The sequence below is a fragment of the Motacilla alba genome, chromosome 4A (genome assembly GCF_015832195.1).
Source record: "Motacilla alba alba isolate MOTALB_02 chromosome 4A, Motacilla_alba_V1.0_pri, whole genome shotgun sequence".
In the NCBI taxonomy this organism is placed as follows: Eukaryota; Metazoa; Chordata; class Aves; order Passeriformes; family Motacillidae; genus Motacilla; species Motacilla alba.
In genome coordinates this window covers 11,391,835-11,411,788 of record NC_052045.1, presented here as the reverse complement: position 1 = coordinate 11,411,788, position 19,954 = coordinate 11,391,835, and the positions used below count along the sequence as shown (strand labels likewise).

Sequence of the window (19,954 nt, the reverse complement as noted above, 5' to 3'; positions counted from 1 at the left end):
TCTTTATCTATTGGTCTGTAGGCTTCAGCTGGTCAGCAAGGACTTCCAGGCCTTAAGGGAGAAAAAGGGGATCCATCCTACGCGACAGTCAAAGGTGCTCGTGGGGACCGCGGTGCGACAGCACCCAGGGGACCTTCAGGCATCCCAGGAACTCCAGGCAGGGATGGACTTCCAGGCTTGCCAGGCCCACCAGGCCCTCCAGTAAGTGCAGATTAACTTAGCAGCAGTGCTTCAGAACTGGAATAAGGAGCAGAGAAAACAGCCAGGCCTGGCAAACTAGTCCTGATTAGCCCTGTGGTAAAGCTTCAAATACATAAAAAGCTCACAGTCCCTGAGCACAAATTCGTCTTGGTCAGGATTGATAATTGACATTCCTAATGCCTCTATCAAAAGATAAACTTCAGTAGACCCTAATGCTCTTCTGTGTTGAGTCCTAAAAGACATTGTAGGCATAATTATAAGTGAAATCTCGAAATAAAAAAATCACACCAGAATTTTATTATTCAAAAAGAAAGTAAATATCTTTCAGAATCTGTGGTATTTGCATTTTTGGCAAATACAATATAAAATATTCTTTGTAATTGTCACCAAGTTTTGCTGCATTTTAAAATAAAGATGGATAATTTACAGTGGTTTCTATATATCTTTTCAGGCTCACCTGAACCTTGCACAGAACCAACCAAACTCTTACACTCTTTCTAAAATGATAGTGGTGGATATTCTTTCTGCATCCCTTTGACTTTCAGCTGTGATTGTCTTTGCTGTGCACAGGGTGATGGTGGGCTGGGTTTCCCAGGTGAAAAGGGTCTGCCAGGATTACCTGGCTCCAAGGGCCATCGAGGAGAACCTGGTTCTCCTGGAGTTGGATACCCAGGCCCTAGTGGAGTTCGAGGACCACCAGGTGACAGTGGAATGGATGGGCTTCCAGGACAAGCAGGTCTTCCAGGCCCTCCAGGTAGGTATTGCCAGGTCTGCTCTCACTTTGAAGAGGGTAAAGCTGCAAGTCAAATAGTACTCAATTTGCTGCTGTGCCTGTGGCCAGGCCACAAGATTGCATTAGGCTAAAGACTGCTCTTCAAATTAATTGAAACTCATTTGTGGGCTCACCAGGCCTCACATAGCAGTCACAGATTTCTCAAGTTGTCATGTTCAGGAGGACACAGATAATAAGCAATAAATACTCAAGCAGTGCTGAAATACTAAGAGTATTAGATGGACCTACTCCCTGACTATTGTTGGAGAGCCATTTTACACCAAAGGTACTTAAGAAGAGTGATAAAATGAGGTTTTTTGAAAACACCAAAACCATTGTATAAATAAAAATAGTCATTTACTGATATCTGAGGTGTCTGATTCAGTTTTCAGAACTATTACTATTATTGAAATAAGAGCTCCAGATTTTTTTAAAAGAAGAAATGGTAATACATTGTATAAATGAACAGGTGTTGATGAATAAGAAGTCTTCAGGACAGTCAGGTAGGCAGTTCAGTTAAGAACTGAACTTTGGGCTCTGTTTGCTTCCTGAGGTACTATAGTTTGGCTCAGTTGGTGTGTCATTATATGCACCTAAAGCATACCATAATGACAAGTGATAAAGTAAGTAAATATGGGTTTGATAATACTTCATATATGATGTTTTATGCTCATTCTCAAATTTAGTTACATGGAAATTCATGTCTAAACATTTATGGAAAATGTTTTCATTACAAAATGACTGCAGAAAGCTGGCCCCAGTGTCTTGATTCTATGTCAATCATTTAAATATAACTTAAGGTAAACAGTATTTTTCCTTTGTCACTGCTGATTTTCAGTGTATTTTGTGTACTGTATATTCTTGGGCTCCTAGGCTTGTAGTTCTGTCTGTGTCAATAATGCAGAGCTACTAAAGCATTTGCAGGCACTGATAAAATGGTGCTCTGAGCTCAAAACTCTTGGTGGTAAGACCACCACAGTGAGAAGAGCTGGCAGAGGAATCTCAGACCCAGGAGGTGAGAGCAAGGCCAGGGCAGCACCAGGAGGTTGCCAGATATGCTGGATGGGGATAGTACCTCACACCAGTGTCATGCTGCCTTGTTGTCATGGGAGGAGATGTCCACTGTATTGATGTAGCATTAATATCCCCTAGGGATAGTCTGAATAAGCTTTTTTTTCCAATTCAAGTCACATGCTAAATGCTAAAAGCTTTACTAATTCCTAGTTGTGAAAGCTTACATATTTGTTCAGGAAATTTTCTCCTACAGAATCCACTAAATTAAAGTTGCCTTGTGGGATAAGTAAAAGTAAAATGCTCTGTACATGATGTGAACTCCATTTATTTTTCAGAGCACATCAGAAGCCATCTTATTATAAATGCTACATGAAAGCTTTGGGAAGAATGAACAGTCCTTTGTGTAGGAGAGTATTTATAGTCAGAATATGTGGGAAAGGGAGTAAGTCATTAGCCAGTTCAGTTTGCACCTCCATAGAGATGTGTAAGAAAACTTGTGAGTGCACCTTTCCTCCCATACTAGGAAATAATTTGCACACATGAAAATACATAACATCCTTTTATGTAGTAAATTTCATCTAATATTAAAGAAATATATGTAGAAGAAATAATCATTCCTTATTTGTCCAGATTGAAAGGCCTTACTGTGAAAATGAGGAAAAACTTTTAAGGAGTCTGTGACTTCGTACTAGTTTGAAAACAAACCAGTGAGAGATCCCAAGTCAGAACTACAATTTAGTAAGAAAATTAAGATAAAGGCAATAATACAGTATCACTGGCTTAAACTGGTAGAGCAGGCTACAACCTTGGTGTTTCTTTGTTGTAGGTGTCACCTTGCCCTGCATAGTTCCTGGAGCATATGGGCCCCCAGGGACTCCCGGCTTTCCAGGACTGCCAGGTGGGGACACTGGATGATGTAATGCACTGACTGACTGCCAAACAGCACTTACTTGTCAAAGAAGATAATACCTCCCAATTAATCCTCTTCCAAGTGATAGTTATTCCAGAGGGTTAGCTGGCAGAACAATGTCCTTTTTTTTCCCAAGTGAGCAGACCTAAATCCCATGGAGGATCATATTAACTGCACCACTTTTAGCCTTCATGTAGCCTTGAACACAAACCTTCTGCTTCTGTGTTTATGTAGCTCATGAACAGCCTTAGCTTTGAGACTTTATTTAGCTTAAATTTTGTATCCAGCTTTGCAGAAAAGATTTGATCCTGTTTTCTTGTGCTGTGTTTTTGTCTTCTGCTATTCGATTGTTGATGTTATTAATTAATATATTTTTACCTGTAGGTCCCAAAGGCAGCAAAGGCTTTTCTGGCATTCCAGGCCAACCTGGGTTACATGGCTCTAAAGGACAGCCAGGGTCTCCAGGAATAATAGGCTTGCAAGGGGAACCTGGTAAGAGGGAAGTTGCTGGAGTTGTTTTTATTGTCTGATCAATGTGTACAATACTTTATCAAAAGAGTTACCTGACCTTCTTGGCCACTTCTGCCTCACACATTGATAATGCTCCATTGAGTGTTCCATTGTGCTCCTTGCAAACGCAAGCAAGTGATTGCAGCTTGGGAGCAAACAAAGGAAATATTCAGGATGTTTATCACCTGCCTGTAACACTGTATCACTGCTGGGAGAAAAGAGAACAGTCAGCAGTTTGTTGCTCCAGAGACCATTGGCATGTACTTGGTTCCAGTTTAGGTTAAGCACAAATTTAGTGTAACACTTACTTTAAGCCCCGTGGTACTCTGGTAAAGACACACTGTACACAGTATTTGGACTCATTTTAGCCATAGGAATTTCTGATGGTTGTGTAAAGACCAAGAAGAAAAGGTGATGAGTATTAGGGGTTTTGTCCTTTTGCTTAACCTACCGTCTAGCAAATCCAAGCTTGGAATGCTTTATATAGCTGCAGCTACACACCTCTACAGTATACTTTTAGTGAAAAAAAAAGCCAAAAAACCTAAACCTTTCAACAGTTTCATCACTTTCTATCACCAATTATTGTTTCTAATTCAGTACTGAAATATTTTGCAACTTTTCAAGCAACTTCATTGAACTTCTAAAAATGTATATTTTATTTGAGATGCTATTGGAAGCAGTATTCTGTACTTCTGTTGAGTGACTTTTATGGATCTTGTCCTCAAGGCTTCCCTGGACCTCGAGGAGAGCAAGGCACACCAGGACTTCCAGGACTGGATGGAACAGATGGTCTGCCTGGGAAAATGGGTGCTCCAGGCTTAGCTGGAATAAAAGGAGCTCTTGGAGATGTATTTGGTGCTGAGAGTGGAACTGTGGGAGAACGTGGCCGACCTGGACTTCCAGGTGATAAAGGGCTTACAGGTGATATTGGATTTCCAGGACCAAAAGGTAAGCACTGATACTGCTTGTATCTGGGAATATCAAACTGCTTTTCTTTCAAAGACCCTTCCTTGTTCCACTTTAAGATAATGCAACTCCTCTGAATTGCTCATAGGTGGTGATTTGCTGGTTTTCCATTAGAATCTAATTCAACTCAACAGCTTTTATTAAAACTCACTTTTTCATTTAAAGTGTGAATTTTGTTTTATTTGTTCTGTGACCTCCTATCTCTCTGTTTCCAGGGCTGGATGGAAGGCCAGGCCTCCTGGGTGTTAAAGGTGAACAGGGTCATCCAGGATATTCCGGTGTCCCTGGATTGCGGGGTCCTCCTGGTCCTGGAGGTCCTTTTGGCATTAAGGGAAAACCAGGACCCTTGGGGTCAGCTGGCCTTGCAGGAGCACCAGGTATGTGGTGTTTTTAAATGAAGACAAGCAGCTGAGCTGAGCTCTGTGGTGTTGAAGTGTGGGAGAAGTTTGGCATTGCTCAGAGTGAGCACCTACCTCTGGTTAGGGATAACAGTGCAGAATTTGAGCCTGTTGACTCTGACTGCTGGGCAATTCCTGCTGGGAAATGTTACCCCAATACTGTAGGAAGTACAGCAGGAAGATAGAAGAAAGCATCTTAAATGTCATGAAGTTTTTAACATCTTTGCTCTTACGTGTTGGCTGTATCATTGACTAATCTTCATTTCCCATTTTCATGACAATTAATTTCTATTGTGTGAGGTGACCTGAAATGTGATTTAGATTGAAAAATTGTTGACTTTCTCAGGATGAGCACTTGTCTTCTCTGTCTTTCTCTTTGCTGGAGCAGAAGAGAGCTTTATTTTCCTTCACTTCAGAGGAAAAAAATCCCCACCACTTGAGTATAGTGGGATCTGTAAAGCTGCACTGACTAAAGTGTTTCATAACAATATATGAAAGATTTGAGAACCAAGCAAAGACAGACCTGGGAATTGGTAAATGATGGTCTGGGGCATAAAAGTGCTCTTCTGACATGTAGAATGACAGTGCTGAAGCACAGTGCCAACAGATGAATGAAAGCAGTAACATCACATGAAAATTATAGCGTTTTATTTTTTTTGAATTTTAATATTAGCATTCCTTCTGCATCTCTGTTGTTTCACATTTGTGGTCTGTATGCCATATTTGACTTTTCTTCAACTGTTTTTAAAAACCTCCCATTGCTAGGATAATAAGCTCCAAATAACTAAGTTTTTTTTGCAGCTGTTGTCTCCCTGAATCATTAATTTCTTTTGTAGCCTTGTTCTTTCTGTTTACATATTTTGTCTGTTTTTTCCTTCACCATGTTTCTATTCCATTTATCATCAACTCTCCATTTCTGATGTCACACTGTTTGGTTATGGGTTCTTCACATAGGCTGTCAAGGTGAGAAAATGCAGTGTAGCATAAAAGCTCATGGACTAACAACCCAGCTTTTAATGCTACAAGAATTGCATTGACCATAGGTGATACCCCTTATCATTGCTAATCAAAGCAGAAGGCAAAGAACCATTGTAATGAGACTGCTCAGACAGTAACAAAGTCTCAAGCCTATAAGGAAATTATTAATATGCAGAGATTTTAAGTGTGTTTGTTTTCTTTGTCTTCTTAAATAAGGCAGCTCTTTCATCTGCTTAAAAAATGCTGGGTTGTTGCACAGAGCCCTGAGTGTTAACAGAGCTTGAATATTGACTGCAGCTGCAGCAAATGTAATTTTTCAGAAGTCACCTGAGTTTTTCTTCTCTTCATTCCTTTGGATCTGAGCATTCTGTTTTCAATGGTTTGAGCCTTTGTTTAAAATTGTAAACCATTACAAAGCTTCAGCTAGAAACATTTAGAGGCAAAATAGTGTGTATGGTATTGGTTTTGTGAGAGCACAATCAGCTTGTTCCTGTAGTGAGCAATTGGCTCTTGAGAAGTACAGTTCAAGTACCAAAGTGGAAAAAAGAACTTGTGAAAATAAGCCTGTCTGGCTGATTGATCTCTGGTTCACCCAGACAATGGGGTAGGGAGCAGAGGCTGGCATTAGTGATGCTCCCCATTCTGTCTTGGCTGCCTTGATGATGAAGGTAAGACTGTGCCTTGCAGGTCAGTGTCTGGCGGTCAAAATAAGGGGTTTCACTCGTGCCAGTTGTGTAGTGATGTAGGCAGTAACCCTCTGTGTAGGTATTTCATTATTAGATGACTAATGCTTTTGCAGTTCTAAGCTTTATGCCTTCTAGTAGGCTGCATGTGCCATAAGGTCCATTTGTCATTAAAAACAACGCTGTGTTTAAAGAGCTTGGGAAGCTGCCAAAAGCTGTCCTAGTTCTGTGCAATATCCCCGATTGAGTTCTTTCTTGTATTGATTCAGGACCTCCTGGAGTCAAAGGTGTGGCTGGGGATGTAGGACCACAAGGCCCTGCTGGTATGAAAGGCTTCCCAGGTCTTGATGGTGCTCCAGGATCTCCTGGGGAAAGAGGATTCGTTGGGCCACCTGGGCCTTTTGGTCAAGATGGACGTCCAGGTTTCTCTGGGCCAAAAGGTAGGTGTTTCGGTCCTGAGATTGCTGGGCCCACAAAAAAATAACCTTGCTGGTACTGATTTTAGGCTCAGCTTGCTGGAATGGAATGAATCTCCAACTAGTGTTGGGATGCATTTGTTTTGCTGCTGAGTTACAAATTATGGACTTAATTATCAATAATGTTCCTAAGGAAATGTGTCTTAAAGGTCTTAGGTCCTTGTGGACAAAGGATTGTGTAAATCAAAATAGACAAGAAAATTGAAGAAATGAACAGTGAATGAAATTTATAAAAAGAAGGGAGAGAATAGAATCAAGCATAAATCAAATGGGAAGTAAAAATTTACAAACTGTGTGGTTTTTAAGCACCAATACAGTAGTTGGTTACCTGGAGAATAACACAAAGCAATAGAGCTGTGGATCTGCATGTTGTTCTCTTGCAAATTGATCATGTTTGATCTCCACTGGAAGCAGGACCAGGCTCTCAAAGGTGAACTGAGAAGTGCTGGTTGAAAGTATTGTGAGTGAGACCTGTGACAGAAGTGATAGTGGTGTGCCTGTGCCATGTGCTTGTTTAAGTACCCGGATTTGGGTGATGGGCCAGACTCAGGCAGCCTCTCCCTGCCCCAGGGTGGGTGTGCAGTGTACCAGGAGAGACTGATATTCCCTTTTTAATTCTCAACATTTCTATGCAGGCGAGAAAGGCTCTTCTGGCCTGCTTGGTTTCCCTGGCATGCCAGGACTGCCTGGTGTCCCTGGAGTGAATGGGTTTAAAGGAACTCCTGGCGCAACTGGAGGAAAAGGAAGTCCAGGAGTTATGGGACTTCAAGGTCAAAAAGGTGAGAAACAGCTGGATGGCTTTTGCTGGCTGTGCAGCAGAGGGACTTAGGAGGCAATTCTGACGTGTCTGTGTCTGGTATTGTTCTTCTAAATATTGTAATCTTCTATTTTTCAATACTTTGGCCTGTTTACCAAAGAGTACTAATGAATTTGCATCAGGAGACATGGAAGTTCTGTTTTTCTCTGCTAGATTATTTTGCAAGAGGATTTCCTGACTTTTTATTTCTTCAGGTGACAGAGGTGATATAGGTCCACCAGGTCTTCCTGTTCTTGGGACTTCAGAACAGGCACTGCAAATCAAAGGAGACAAAGGAGATCCTGGATTAGCTGGACTGGGAGGATTCCCAGGACCTAGAGGTATTTCACAACATTGCAGTTAGTTGCCAGTATCAGTTGTTCAGTATCTGGGCTTGTTATCAGTGGAGCTTGATCTGTCCTACAGTGTTACTGTTTTCAGTTCTGCCATTCCCAATCTAGCAAGACTTGCATATGTCAGTTCTGGATTTTGAGAAAACAGTTTTACTTTGAAGTTCTATTCTGTAGATCTAATGCCATCCCTTCTTCCTCTTTAGGGGAGTTTAGGGTAACAGGTCACCTGACCCAAATGAGCAGATGTCTGTATTATTGAATGAAATTCCACTCTTCTGTATTACCCAGGTGATAAAGGAATCCCAGGAAGCCGTGGACAGCCTGGTCTCCCTGGTCCAGCTGGGTCACCAAGCAAAGAGAGAGGTCTTCATGGTGACCCAGGTTTCCCTGGTCCACCTGGACAAGCTGGCCTGCCGGGACAGAAGGGTGCACACGGTATCATGGGATTTCCAGGAATGCCAGGAGAGAGGGTAAATACCTTCTTAAGTAGCATCTTCTTCTCTGGGTGCTCTTTGCAAAACCCTATGTTCTAATTGATGCTTCTGTAGCACAGCAGCAGAACCTGGCAGGATTTTTCCTTACAAAACTTCCATATTGTTTTTGTTTGGCTCATACCATTAAATGGCATTTTACACAGTATTTCTTCCTACACCCGTGTGTTCTGTTATTCCACATGACCCAAGCTTGGAACAGCAAGAATAAAAAGCAAAGATTAATTGTGGTTGGGTTGGTTTCTTTCAGGGTTCAGATGGCACCACAGGAACACTTGGATTCCCAGGACCTCTTGGCCTTCCTGGCCCAAAGGGTAAAAAAAACCTTTTACAGTGTATATGGTATTTCAATATGCACAGTCCTAATGTTAATGACACAAAGGAATAAGCAGTGTTCTGGAAGTGTCCGTTGCTCTCCAGTGGCTGGCTCCAAGTACATATCCCCTTGTAAGAGGCTTCATTCAGACAAGACCCATACCAAGCTAAATACTTTATGGACCTCTGAAAGTTTGGCCACAGCACTGTGTGAAGCCTGTTGGACAGTGCAAGAAGCCCCCTTTTCTCTCATCTCCTCTTGTCAAAAGTGCAGGATGTTGTGGAGTTACCTGTAAATGTCTGTCTTGTGCATTTGCATGGGTGGATCTGCATCCATTGGTGGTTATAAGACTCAGGTGCATCATTTGCTATTGTCTTTGTTTGCACCATGAATTTGAAATATAGCAAGGTTTATTTTCTTAAACAAGCCCTGGAAACTGATGTCCACAGTCAATGACAGAATGGCTTTTCCTTCCTTTTCCAGGTGAACAGGGAGAATCTGTTGGGGTTCCTGGCATTGCTGGACCAAAAGGAGAGAGAGGAGACCCAGGGTTTCCAGGTAAAGTAGGCCTTGATTGCTCACTTCAAGAACACAAAATTCTAGAAACTGAACAGGTTGGCATTGCCAAATTTGGGTATTTATGTAATCCTGAAAGTGAGATTTGAGGAGTCTGCAATCCAGGTGTGGCACAAATCTGGGTGGTGATGAACACATCTGAGACCAGCCCAGTTCTAATGCTGGGTTCCCTTCACTTCTTGAGGAGGCCCCTATGAACTTGCACTGGCATTGGCACCCTGGGAGTCCAGCCCAGGGCCCAGGTGATGGCTGAGCAAACACAAGTGCTGCAACCATGTTTCTCACCCTCTTCATGCCTTCCTCCAGTTTGACTTGTATGTTTATATCTTTCTAGGAGAGAGAGGGAGAGAAGGACTCAAGGGTGAACCAGGCTATCCAGGAAACACTGGGGTGAATGGACCCAAAGGCGGCCCAGGAGATCTTGGCCAAGAAGGACCAGCAGGTACTGGACTGAGCACCTAAGTTCTGCAGCTCATGTGTGACCATGACAGCCTCACCTTGATGCTTCCTTAGCCCTGTTTGGCCTGTCTCAGCTGAGGCTTAAACAAGAAGTTTGGCAAGAAAATGGGAATTTTATTTGACAGTAGTGTAAGATGTCACCTTGTCCTGCTGGTGAAATATGATGAATCCTGCAACACTGAAACCCAAAGGATCCCATTAACAAATAGGGAAGATCTCAGTTAGATACAGTAGCAGCTTTTCCACAGCTCTTTAATTGCAACATTTTTGTCTGTTCCCTCTCTAGAGCCAAACCTACCCAGAGGAATGGCTACAAGTGTCTTTGGGTTGCAGGGTAATTAGCAGGTAGATTCCCAAATGGTTATCAAGATCAAAGGTTGGAGAACAGTGAAAGTTGTTATTGAAATGTTTTATTTGAAAAAACAGTTTAATTAGTTTTTTGTGTGTGAACTGTTCATGTGTTACTTAGTGGAGGATGAAGAATGTCACTGCTATGATTAAAAAAATTAAAAATAGTTTGATAAATGTGATGCTAATGGTGGCATGAGGAGAGATTTGGATCTGATTTTGCTTTATTTAAATAGTAGTTTGTTCACCTATCTTATGAGTTAAGTGCAGGAACAGGAGCTGTAAGATGGAGCTGTGGGCTGTTTCAGCCTGGACATGATGTGTAGTACAAGAATTTTTTTCTGTTTGCTTTTAGGAATCCCAGGAAATGCTGGGCTGAGAGGAGCCCCTGGCCCACCAGGACCCCCAGGACAGCCAGGATCTGTTGGATTCCCTGGAGCTCGTGGAACTGTGGGACCTAAAGGTAGATGTGCAGTCTGCACATGGAAGGAGTTGGGTCAGAAAAGCAATGTTTTGGCCAAGTGTCTCGGGCAGGCAGCTTGTGCAGGCCAGCTGTGTGTGGGAAAGGGCTCCCTCTTGGCAGCCTTGTGCTGGCACCAGCTGCTAGGAATGAGCAGAGGAAGGGTTGGAAAGGGAGGGGCTTTCACTTGGTTTGAGTCACTAATGGGTGTTCATGGAGGGTAAAACTGCAGAGAGCAGTGGGAAGAGTTTCTGTGAAGGGCACTTGTGTGAAGGAAGACTTTACAGCTTTATGTTCTGTGCTCCCCTGTGCTCACTTATGTGTTCCCAATGTCTCCTCAGGCTTTCATGGATTTCCAGGTTTAAATGGTCTGAATGGCTTGCCAGGCACAAAAGGGTCTCCTGGAACACCAGGTAAGGGAAACATGCGGTGGAAGTGTGGTAGCTAGGGAGATATGTACCTGCTCCACCATGGGAGCAACGTTTCCCTCAAAATTCCCCTATTTCATCCAGTTCTGGCTTTAATTATGACCTGAAGAAAAACCTCAGCATACTGAATGTGCATTAGCTAACTCTCCTTCAATGCCAGTAAGAACGGGACGCAGCCTGTGGAGTTGAAGAGGCTTTTCTGGTGATGGTTCTCCTTGAATTCCTGAAGGATTGTGTCATTTCTGGAAAACTAATGGAATAAAATCATAAAACTCTTTCTAATGGATGTTTGATTTGAGCAGGGCAGCACCAAATGCTTGCTTTGAATTGGACTTAGCCATGAAATGTTTCTGTACTGCTTTTCAGAGCCCTCCATTATATGGAGCTCAAGGAAGGCATCAATAAAATCAGAAGCTGATTTCTTTGATTTGTTTCCAGATTCTGCTTTTAGGGAGATTTTGCTGGACTTTTTCATATTTTGAATCATATGAAATGGAATGCAGTTCTGTGTTGCAAACAGGGTTTTACTAAAGCAAAGAATTGAAGATCTTACCAAAAAGACTTGTTTAGTTACAGTCATGTTGTAAAGTAGTACCTAAAATTTGTGGCAGCTGTTTTATGCATGAAAACGTGTAGACTTCATGTGTACAACTCAAACAATACCTGTGTTTTCTTTGTTTAAAACATTATCAGAAGGCAATGATTTGCAGCATATAGATCCTCCACAATTTTCCTGAGAGAGCTGCTTTTAGTGTGTACTTTTTCTACAGTGGCATTCTGAGCATGTCCCTGCAGCTTTTCACGGAGCCTCTGTCCTGCACCACTTGTGCCTGTGTGCATTCTGCAGCAGTCTGTGCAAGCTGAACTCCCTCTCTGTGTTGCAGCTTGAAGCTCACAAGGTTATTTAAAGACCAGAACCTTGAGTCTAGTGTGTCCTAGTGAGAGACACAGCATAGAGGCTGGCAGCAGATCCTGTCACAGGACTGCTGTGTTCCCATTCTTGTGCAAGAGCTTGTGGGGAGACCAGAACAGTCATGTGCTCTTCTCTCAGCATCTCACAGATTGTTTAAATTCACTCTGCACAACCAGAGTAACACGTGAGGCACCAAATCACCAATTCCGGCTGCTCTACTGAAAACAGAAGAGACAGTAGTAAATGGCTGGTTTTTAAATCACCACTCATTTTGTGGAATAATTTGACTGCTATTAGGCAATTTGAATGGGCTCTCTTATATTTGTTAACCATGTTTAATTAGGTCTGAGTGAAGCTGGACTGAAAGGACCTGCAGGTCTCCCAGGTACAAAGGGTGAAGAAGGCTCTCCAGGCTTGGGAAGAGGAGCTGCAGGATTCCCTGGACCAAAAGGCTCATCAGGAGACATGGGTAAATACTGATGTTCTGAAAGCAGGATGTATTGCACTGAGGTTAATGGGTTGCATGGTCAGCAGAACTACCAAAGACAATTCCTGAAGCCTCAAAGCTGGTTAGAAGCTTGACTGGCAAATGTGAGATCTGTGATGTTGTTCTGTACTTTGAGAAACAGTTGGTTGCACAGTTCTGAAAATATCTATATCTCTCCTGAACAGCACAATATGTGTTGTTTCCCCTCCTGTAGTGAGGTGTCTCTTTGTTCTCCTCAGTATTAATGCTCCCCAGCCACTGCTTCTGGCAATGTCTGTGAAGATCGATGAAGACCTTTGGTTGTCCCTCACTGTGTTTCTTTTTCTAGGTCCCCCTGGTCCGATGGGACTGCCTGGCCTGCCAGGAACACCTGGAGTTTCTCTTCCATCTGATATACGGGGCAGACCTGGAGATGTTGGCATTCCAGGCACTGATGGGAGTTCAGGTGTGTGTGGCCTGGAAGCTTTGTCATGGCACCAGTACCATTCAGTGCCTCACAGCCTTGTTGGAGAGGCTGACTCCAGCCTTTTCCCACACAGAAAGAAATGCTGGGGGTAGCCCCAGTATTTACTTTGCCCCAGGAATAGATTTTGCCAATTAACTCTGTTGTGTCTAGGTTTTCCGGGTCCTCCAGGACCACGAGGGCCCCCTGGCCCAGCTTCTGACCAAGGGGACACAGGCACTCCAGGTTTCCCTGGTGTTCTTGGCTTGCGAGGTGTTAAGGGTGACGTGGGTCCCACTGGTCCAATTGGACTCCCTGGAGCATCTGGATTCAAAGGTAATCTTGCCTTGAAAGGACCTGGGAGTGGTTTGGCAGCTGTCATCTTGACAGTAGGAGTGGTTGTTGGGTGGTTACCATGGCCTCCTCATTCAGATGTAACAGCTGAATTTGATGTCTCAATCTTTCCTTTTGACTCCTGCAGCTTTTACCTACTGACTCCAAAAGCAGCAAAGTGGGGCCCGCTCCAGGTGTTCTTTAATGTGTCCCTAATTATTTTTTTCCTCTTATCTTTGTTTTTTTTTCTGAGTAGATGGTGTCCACCTGCAATGTTGCTGTGCTTGTTGACCTGCTTGTGCTCTGTAGGCAAGGACTGGAGTTGCTGTTTCATCCCACCTGTCCTGTATGCTCAGAGGCATTAGCGTGGTGGATTTAGGTCTCAACAAGAGGCTAAGAGGATTGCAGTTCAGAGATGTTGTTCTGGGCTAAGGCAGGGAGCATGTTGATCTCTCTTTGGTCTGTAGAAAGGAGGCCAAAGAGCAGCTGCACACAGGGACTCCAGGAGCAAGGTTTGAGAGACAGCACACAACTCAAAAGCCAGGGCAGGATGGAGAACCACTGCCAGATGAACAGCTGTCTGCTGTCTCTGTGATGGACTGGGGCTGGCAGATCCCACCCCGCTGTGCTGTGCATAGAGATGGATTGAATAGCAAAGATGTGTACTCTCCAAACCCTGCCCCTGGGCTACCCAAGGAAGGGGAAGGGCACTTTCAATAAAGTACAGTTAGGCAGCAGTGGAAATTCTTGTCTTGAGGCTCTGCAGCCATTGTGGATGTGAAACTGGGCACAGACTGCCTTGAAGGTTGTGGTTCCCTCCATCTTGGAGCCCCGGTGCTGTTGCTGCCATCAGTGAGAGCCACAGCTGTGGGTCAGAATCAGTGCTTAGGCTCAGTCTTGGCTGTCTGTCTTTGCAGGTGCAAGAGGTGAGCCTGGCCTAATGGGGATGCCAGGTAAAGATGGGCCTCCAGGGGATCCTGGTTATGCTGGGCTGAAAGGTGAAATGGGCCCTCAAGGTGAGTGCTGGAGGATTAAAGAAGCTGTTATTTACTGCACCTGGTTTGTGCTGGGTATGACTTCAGAGTTCCCTTAATGGGCTTATCTGGGAGATTCTTGATTTCTTAGAGACTGAAGTAGGTTAGAGCTTGACATACTTTTTACAAGACACTCAGTGCTGATGTACAAAGGTGGTCTTAATTTCACATTGTTCTCCTTTGTCTTAGGATTAGCATCGAATTTGTATGATTTTTGTGGGGTACTTACACATCCTTTGCCCTTGTGCAGGTCTCCCTGGCAGACCAGGGGCTCCAGGAATAACCCCACAGCCAGAAGAAGTCACAGCCCCTGCAGGATTACCTGGTCTGCCAGGAATTGATGGTGTTCCTGGCTTTGATGGAGATCCTGGATTCCATGGTCCAGTTGGAAAACCAGGTAAAAAGTACACTCAGATCACCAAAATGCTGTTCTTCTGACCACTGCTTTATCAAATGCATTAGGAATGTTTACAGAGTTTTTTAAATAAGGAAAGAATTCCATCTAAATGCATACAAATATAATAAATATAAATATAGTGCTGCATTTTTAACCATGTGTGATACTCAGATGCACCTCTCAATCCTTTTACAGACAACCAGATCAGGTGGAGCCTTTTTTGGAGGTGGCTGTTTATAACCACAGCTGGTGAAGAGTGAGCTCTTGGCATGGCTGCTGACATCTTATTTGCCTTCCGGAATAAGATTGCAGGAGTCAAAGCAATAGTATGAGGAAATAATGATACTAATAATTGTATTTGATTTCAGGCCCAAAAGGTTTGCCAGGAAGACCTGGTTTGAAAGGACGTGATGGCTTACCTGGAGCCCCTGGCATTGCTGGGGATCCAGGACTTTCAGGTGCTCCAGGACTACAGGGGTTTCAAGGTAATTTTATGATTTGGGGAGCACAGATCAAAAGGAAGCAAACTGTAGAATTGTGTTTGCTTCCAGCTTCTGCAGAGACCCTCCCCAACACCCACTTTCCTTAGGAAAACCAGGGGATTTCTGTGGTATTGTGTTTTGTGTTTGCAATGAAGGAAATTTAATCTCCACCGAGGAAAGTTCTGTCACATGTCCTTGTTGATGTCACAGCAGGTGTTTCTGTCGGTGCAATTCTAAACATCTTTTGGTTTCAATGTTTTGTGGATGTGGGAATGATCTCGAAGATCTAGAGGAGTGATAAAGTATTCACAGTAATCATAGCTGTGAGGCTTGTACAAGAGAGAAAAGGCACAGTGAGAAAGGAGTATCATCAAGAGTGCTATAGCAGAAAAGAATGAATTAGATTTTGGTTGGTGCTTTGAGATCCTCAGAACTACTGCACTGTGAGATATACCTAACACACTGGCACCAGAGTTGTTGGGCAAAGAAAGAGAACTAAAGGAGGAAGGGAGTGGGTGGGTGGTGCTGTGAAATGACTGCTTTTGGAGCTGTTAAGTCTAGTAATTCATGTAACAACCATATAGCTTGGGCTCCTCGTTGTACTAGAGTGCCATAAGCAATGCCAGATGGGGTACAGAGCCAGCTGATGTCCACACTGTGCCCTGGCAGTGGTGATTCTACCTGTGTCTCCTAGGTGCTGCTGGGAAGCCGGGTCCCCTTGGTTTGCCGGGCATGCCGGGCCGGAGCGTGGGCGTTGGATACACTCTGGTGAAGCACAGTCAGTCAGAGCAGATCCCCCCGTGTCCCATAGGGATGAATAAGCTCTGGGATGGCTACAGCTTGTTGTATGTGGAGGGGCAGGAGAAGGCCCACAACCAGGATCTCGGTGAGTTGACAGAATTCTCTCAAGAATGAACAACACAAAATTACATTTCAAAAGCCATCCTCCGTGGCAGTGCAGGGGGCTGGAGTGGGGCTGGTGGCAGTTGGCTTGGCTAGATCCGCACTGGGAGCGGTGTCACTCGTGCCATCCTCACCACTAAATGTTGGTGTGTATGGCTTGGAGTTTTTGGCAGATGCTTGGTATGACTGCTTTTCTGATTCTTCCAGGTTTTGCTGGCTCGTGTTTGCCTCGCTTCAGCACCATGCCTTTTATTTACTGCAACATCAATGAAGTGTGCTACTATGCCAGCCGAAACGACAAGTCCTACTGGCTCTCCACCACTGCTCCCATCCCCATGATGCCCGTGGACAGTGTGCAGATCCCACAGTACATCAGCCGCTGCTCGGTGTGTGAAGCACCTTCCCAGGCTGTGGCTGTGCACAGCCAGGACATCACCATCCCCCAGTGTCCCCTGGGCTGGCGCAGCCTGTGGATAGGATACTCCTTCCTTATGGTAAGGACAGTACTGCTGCTGCAAAGGCAGCTTCAAACATTTCGATCTCTCCTCTCTAATGAGGTCACTGGGACTGTGTCCTGTGAGTTACAGGAACCTGGAACCCTGTCTCTTCTTGCCTCTTTGATGAAGTGCATTTCTTCATCAGCTGAGTTGCTGTAGCTCTGAGTTTGCTCTGTTTAGCACCTGCCCTGATCAGTTTTGGTGGTAACACTGCTGCCTAAGTTCTGTATCGCCACAGATGTTTGTTCTCCAAACCTTTAAATGTGGAAACAGTAATTCAGCTACAGTATTGACTTAATCCTCTTTCTCAGTGGAAAAAATTTTCCATTGCACTCTCTTAGAAGCCTATTAGTGCAAGATTGTGAGAAAAACATGATGTCAGCATTATTGTTTTCAATTTTTCCCAGCTTTCAAGTAAAAAGCTGGTTTTCCATTACTCCAGGCCTGCATATTCAGCCTGTGTTCCTATGCTCCTTGCCTTTTTGCCCTGATTCAAGAGACAGACACACATAGCCAGGGTACAATTTTGGTTGCCTGTTGACCTCCTTCTGTTCCTTTGGGCTCACTCAACTTGCCCTCTTTATTTCAGCACACTGCGGCGGGGGCGGAAGGTGGAGGCCAGTCCCTTGTCTCACCTGGCTCCTGTCTGGAGGATTTCCGAGCTACCCCGTTCATCGAGTGCAACGGTGCTCGGGGCACGTGCCACTACTTTGCCAACAAGTACAGCTTCTGGCTGACCACGGTGGAGCAGGAGCAGCAGTTTGTCAGCGCTCCTCCCTCAGAGACGCTGAAAGCGGGGCAGCTTCGGACTCGCGTCAGCCGCTGCCAGGTGTGCATGAAGAACTTGTAGAAACAGGAGTGGGAAGAGTCTTTGTTACGCCACGTTAGACATCACTGACTGGAGAAGGGTAAATTCACAAACCTCTTTTGTGTGTGTGTGATGGGTGAATCAAGACAGCCAGAACTCTACAAAAATCAAGTTTCAAGTCCAGGAATTTGTGCGCAGAGGAGGGAAAGACCAGTGTTCTGAAGCCATTTTTTTAATGAAACATGGTGCTATGTTTTTACTTTGATGTTTTTTTCCCCCTCCTTTATGGCTACCTCAGAAAGTCTCAGTGAGTTCCTTACTCAGACTGAAGAGCAGCTGACACCTCGTACCACTCCTCTCTCTGTCCAAGGCACATCCAGTCGTCACCCAGAGAGACTTTGCCAAAGCTGTGCTTAATTAGTGCCTTTGCAAACAGTATTTGGTCTAGTGTAAGGGAGTGAGACTCATTCTCCTGTGGAACACAGAACTAGCTAAAATTTATCAGGATATGCTGGGTGACTTGGAAACACTATGCACTAATGGTTGAGAATGGATTTTCTTAGAAAAATTGAAAAATGAATTATTCGCTTTGCTTATTCACAGATGGAACATTCCTTCCTCCAGTGACAGGTAACCAGTTCTAATCCAGCCTGCTATCCACAGCTGACCTTAATGCAATTTTTCATGTGAAGATAAATCCAAAACACCTCTACCATTTTTCGTTGCTTTCTGTAGAAATATATTTCAGGTCTGTTTGCTTCAAGGTCTGTGCTTGTCTCCTTGCAGCCACTGATATGCAGCCATACTTTATTAGCCAACATTTTATTACTATGAACATAGGTTTTCTTTCTGAGGCAGCTTTGGCACACTTATTTTCAAGCTTATTATTCAAGTTGTGTGTGTTTGAAAAGTAGAGCCTTTGCTAGATGGCATGCAGGCTTATGCAGACACAGGAGTAAGCAGCTATGGGATGTACATTTTTTACTCCTGCAGTCACCATGTGTTGTATACTGCTTCCTCTGGGCTTTATTGCTGTAAGTTTAAAATATTTGTATCTTTACTGTATGCACTGTTAACTTTCCTTCAGGGCGTAATTAAAGAGAAGTGCCACTAATTGGATTTTCCTTGTATATTTTAGGGGAAACCCATGACAAAGGTATGCTTGTACCTATAATGAATTCATTCAGTAGGACTAAAGTTATTACCATTAACCTCTCTGGAGTGAAGCATGTGAAATCCTTGTTTATTTCAAAGGAGTGCCTTGCAAATACACTGTCACCTTGGCTTAAAAATCTTTAGGATAAAATTACTCAGAAAATTATTATTAATGCACGACTGAGACATTATTTTAAGCAGATAATAATCAGTAAAGATGAAAGTATTACTTGCATAATACATTATTGCCTTCACAGATGGAGGGCAGAGCTCTCCAAGTCCTGGAGTTAAACCACACCAGAGATGAACAGGGAAGTTGAGGAACAATCAGTCTTTCATCTCACTTTTTCCTAATTGTGAAAGATCAGCAGCTGCTTTGGATGTATTTTGCAAGTATCTTTAAGGCATTTTAACACTCCTGAGCAGCAGTCCTTTCCTGCAGGATGACAGCCAGTCTAGTCCTAGCTGTCCTGGCCCAGACAGAGGATGTGGGATTTACATCCTAGGTTGTGCACATGCAACTTTAAAACACTTGTGTGCACAGAGCAAAGCTCAAGACTTCTGAAAAATCACACAGGTAACTGACTAAGTACAATGACATTTTCAGCCACTGGGTTCCCGTGGTGCTGCAAAGAGTCTGGTTGGTCAGATCTTTTATCTGCAGGGACTTGGCTTTATTTTTGAACACACAATTACTTTATTCCCCAGGATTTTCAGCAGCACTGTCTCTAGAGAGCTGCTTCTCTTGAAGTAAGCAGCTCCACTGCTGTCCCTGTCCAAGCTTCCATCCAGTTCCACCAGCTCCTCCCTGGCAGGTGCACGGAGCAGGAATTCCAATCACCTGCTGTTCTGCCATCAGCCCCATTTCCACCCACCTGTTTACCCCCACCCAGAATCCTTCAAGAGCTCTGCAAGGCTCAGGCTCCTCTCTGAAGAGGCGAAGGGTGGCTTGGGGAATAAGCACCTGGTGCTCCACTGAGGGTCTTGAATTATTTTTTAGCAGGCACTGCTCAAGACAGAGCATTTCATAGCAAGGGCTCATTTTAATTTTTTGTCTGTGGGGAGGAGAGGGCTGCAACTGATGTCATAAGCACAATAACTTCATGTATTCATGAAAAAGAAATACTGTTAAAAAAAAAAATAAACAAACCCGAAACCTGTGCAGCTAATCCATGGAGAGGGGAAGAAAATGGTATTTTTCCTACATGTATAGTTTCCAAACCATGGCTAATAAACATGAGTGAACTATGCCCAGGTCGTGACTATTTTCTTGGAAATCACACTGGCCCTGATCCAGAAGTGCAAGTGAGAGGAGACAGCACTCAGGATTTCTCTACACGGTCATTTATTACTGAAGATGAAAGTGTG

The 19,954-nt window shown here is 43.9% G+C and overlaps 1 protein-coding gene across 3 annotated transcripts in view; it reads left to right on the top strand.

Annotated features, from left to right (window-relative positions):
- Positions 1-19,908, top strand: part of COL4A6 (collagen type IV alpha 6 chain) — a 112,094-nt gene extending 92,186 nt beyond the window's left edge. For 2 of the 3 annotated variants that reach the window (XM_038164645.1, XM_038164647.1), the window contains 25 exons: positions 22-201; positions 772-955; positions 2,814-2,885; positions 3,282-3,389; positions 4,134-4,355; positions 4,589-4,750; positions 5,726-5,734; positions 6,702-6,872; positions 7,544-7,687; positions 7,920-8,045; positions 8,346-8,527; positions 8,799-8,862; positions 9,348-9,422; positions 9,775-9,882; positions 10,603-10,710; positions 11,049-11,120; positions 12,392-12,517; positions 12,864-12,980; positions 13,152-13,313; positions 14,228-14,326; positions 14,595-14,741; positions 15,110-15,226; positions 15,918-16,109; positions 16,334-16,620; positions 17,213-19,908. In XM_038164645.1, the coding sequence (XP_038020573.1) occupies positions 22-201; positions 772-955; positions 2,814-2,885; positions 3,282-3,389; positions 4,134-4,355; positions 4,589-4,750; positions 5,726-5,734; positions 6,702-6,872; positions 7,544-7,687; positions 7,920-8,045; positions 8,346-8,527; positions 8,799-8,862; positions 9,348-9,422; positions 9,775-9,882; positions 10,603-10,710; positions 11,049-11,120; positions 12,392-12,517; positions 12,864-12,980; positions 13,152-13,313; positions 14,228-14,326; positions 14,595-14,741; positions 15,110-15,226; positions 15,918-16,109; positions 16,334-16,620; positions 17,213-17,473 (3,495 nt within the window). In that variant the 3' untranslated portion in view covers positions 17,474-19,908. The remainder of the gene's footprint in view (positions 1-21; positions 202-771; positions 956-2,813; positions 2,886-3,281; positions 3,390-4,133; positions 4,356-4,588; positions 4,751-5,725; positions 5,735-6,701; positions 6,873-7,543; positions 7,688-7,919; positions 8,046-8,345; positions 8,528-8,798; positions 8,863-9,347; positions 9,423-9,774; positions 9,883-10,602; positions 10,711-11,048; positions 11,121-12,391; positions 12,518-12,863; positions 12,981-13,151; positions 13,314-14,227; positions 14,327-14,594; positions 14,742-15,109; positions 15,227-15,917; positions 16,110-16,333; positions 16,621-17,212) is intronic. The other variant, XM_038164646.1, reaches the window with a different exon arrangement.
- The last annotated feature ends 46 nt before the right edge of the window (positions 19,909-19,954 follow it).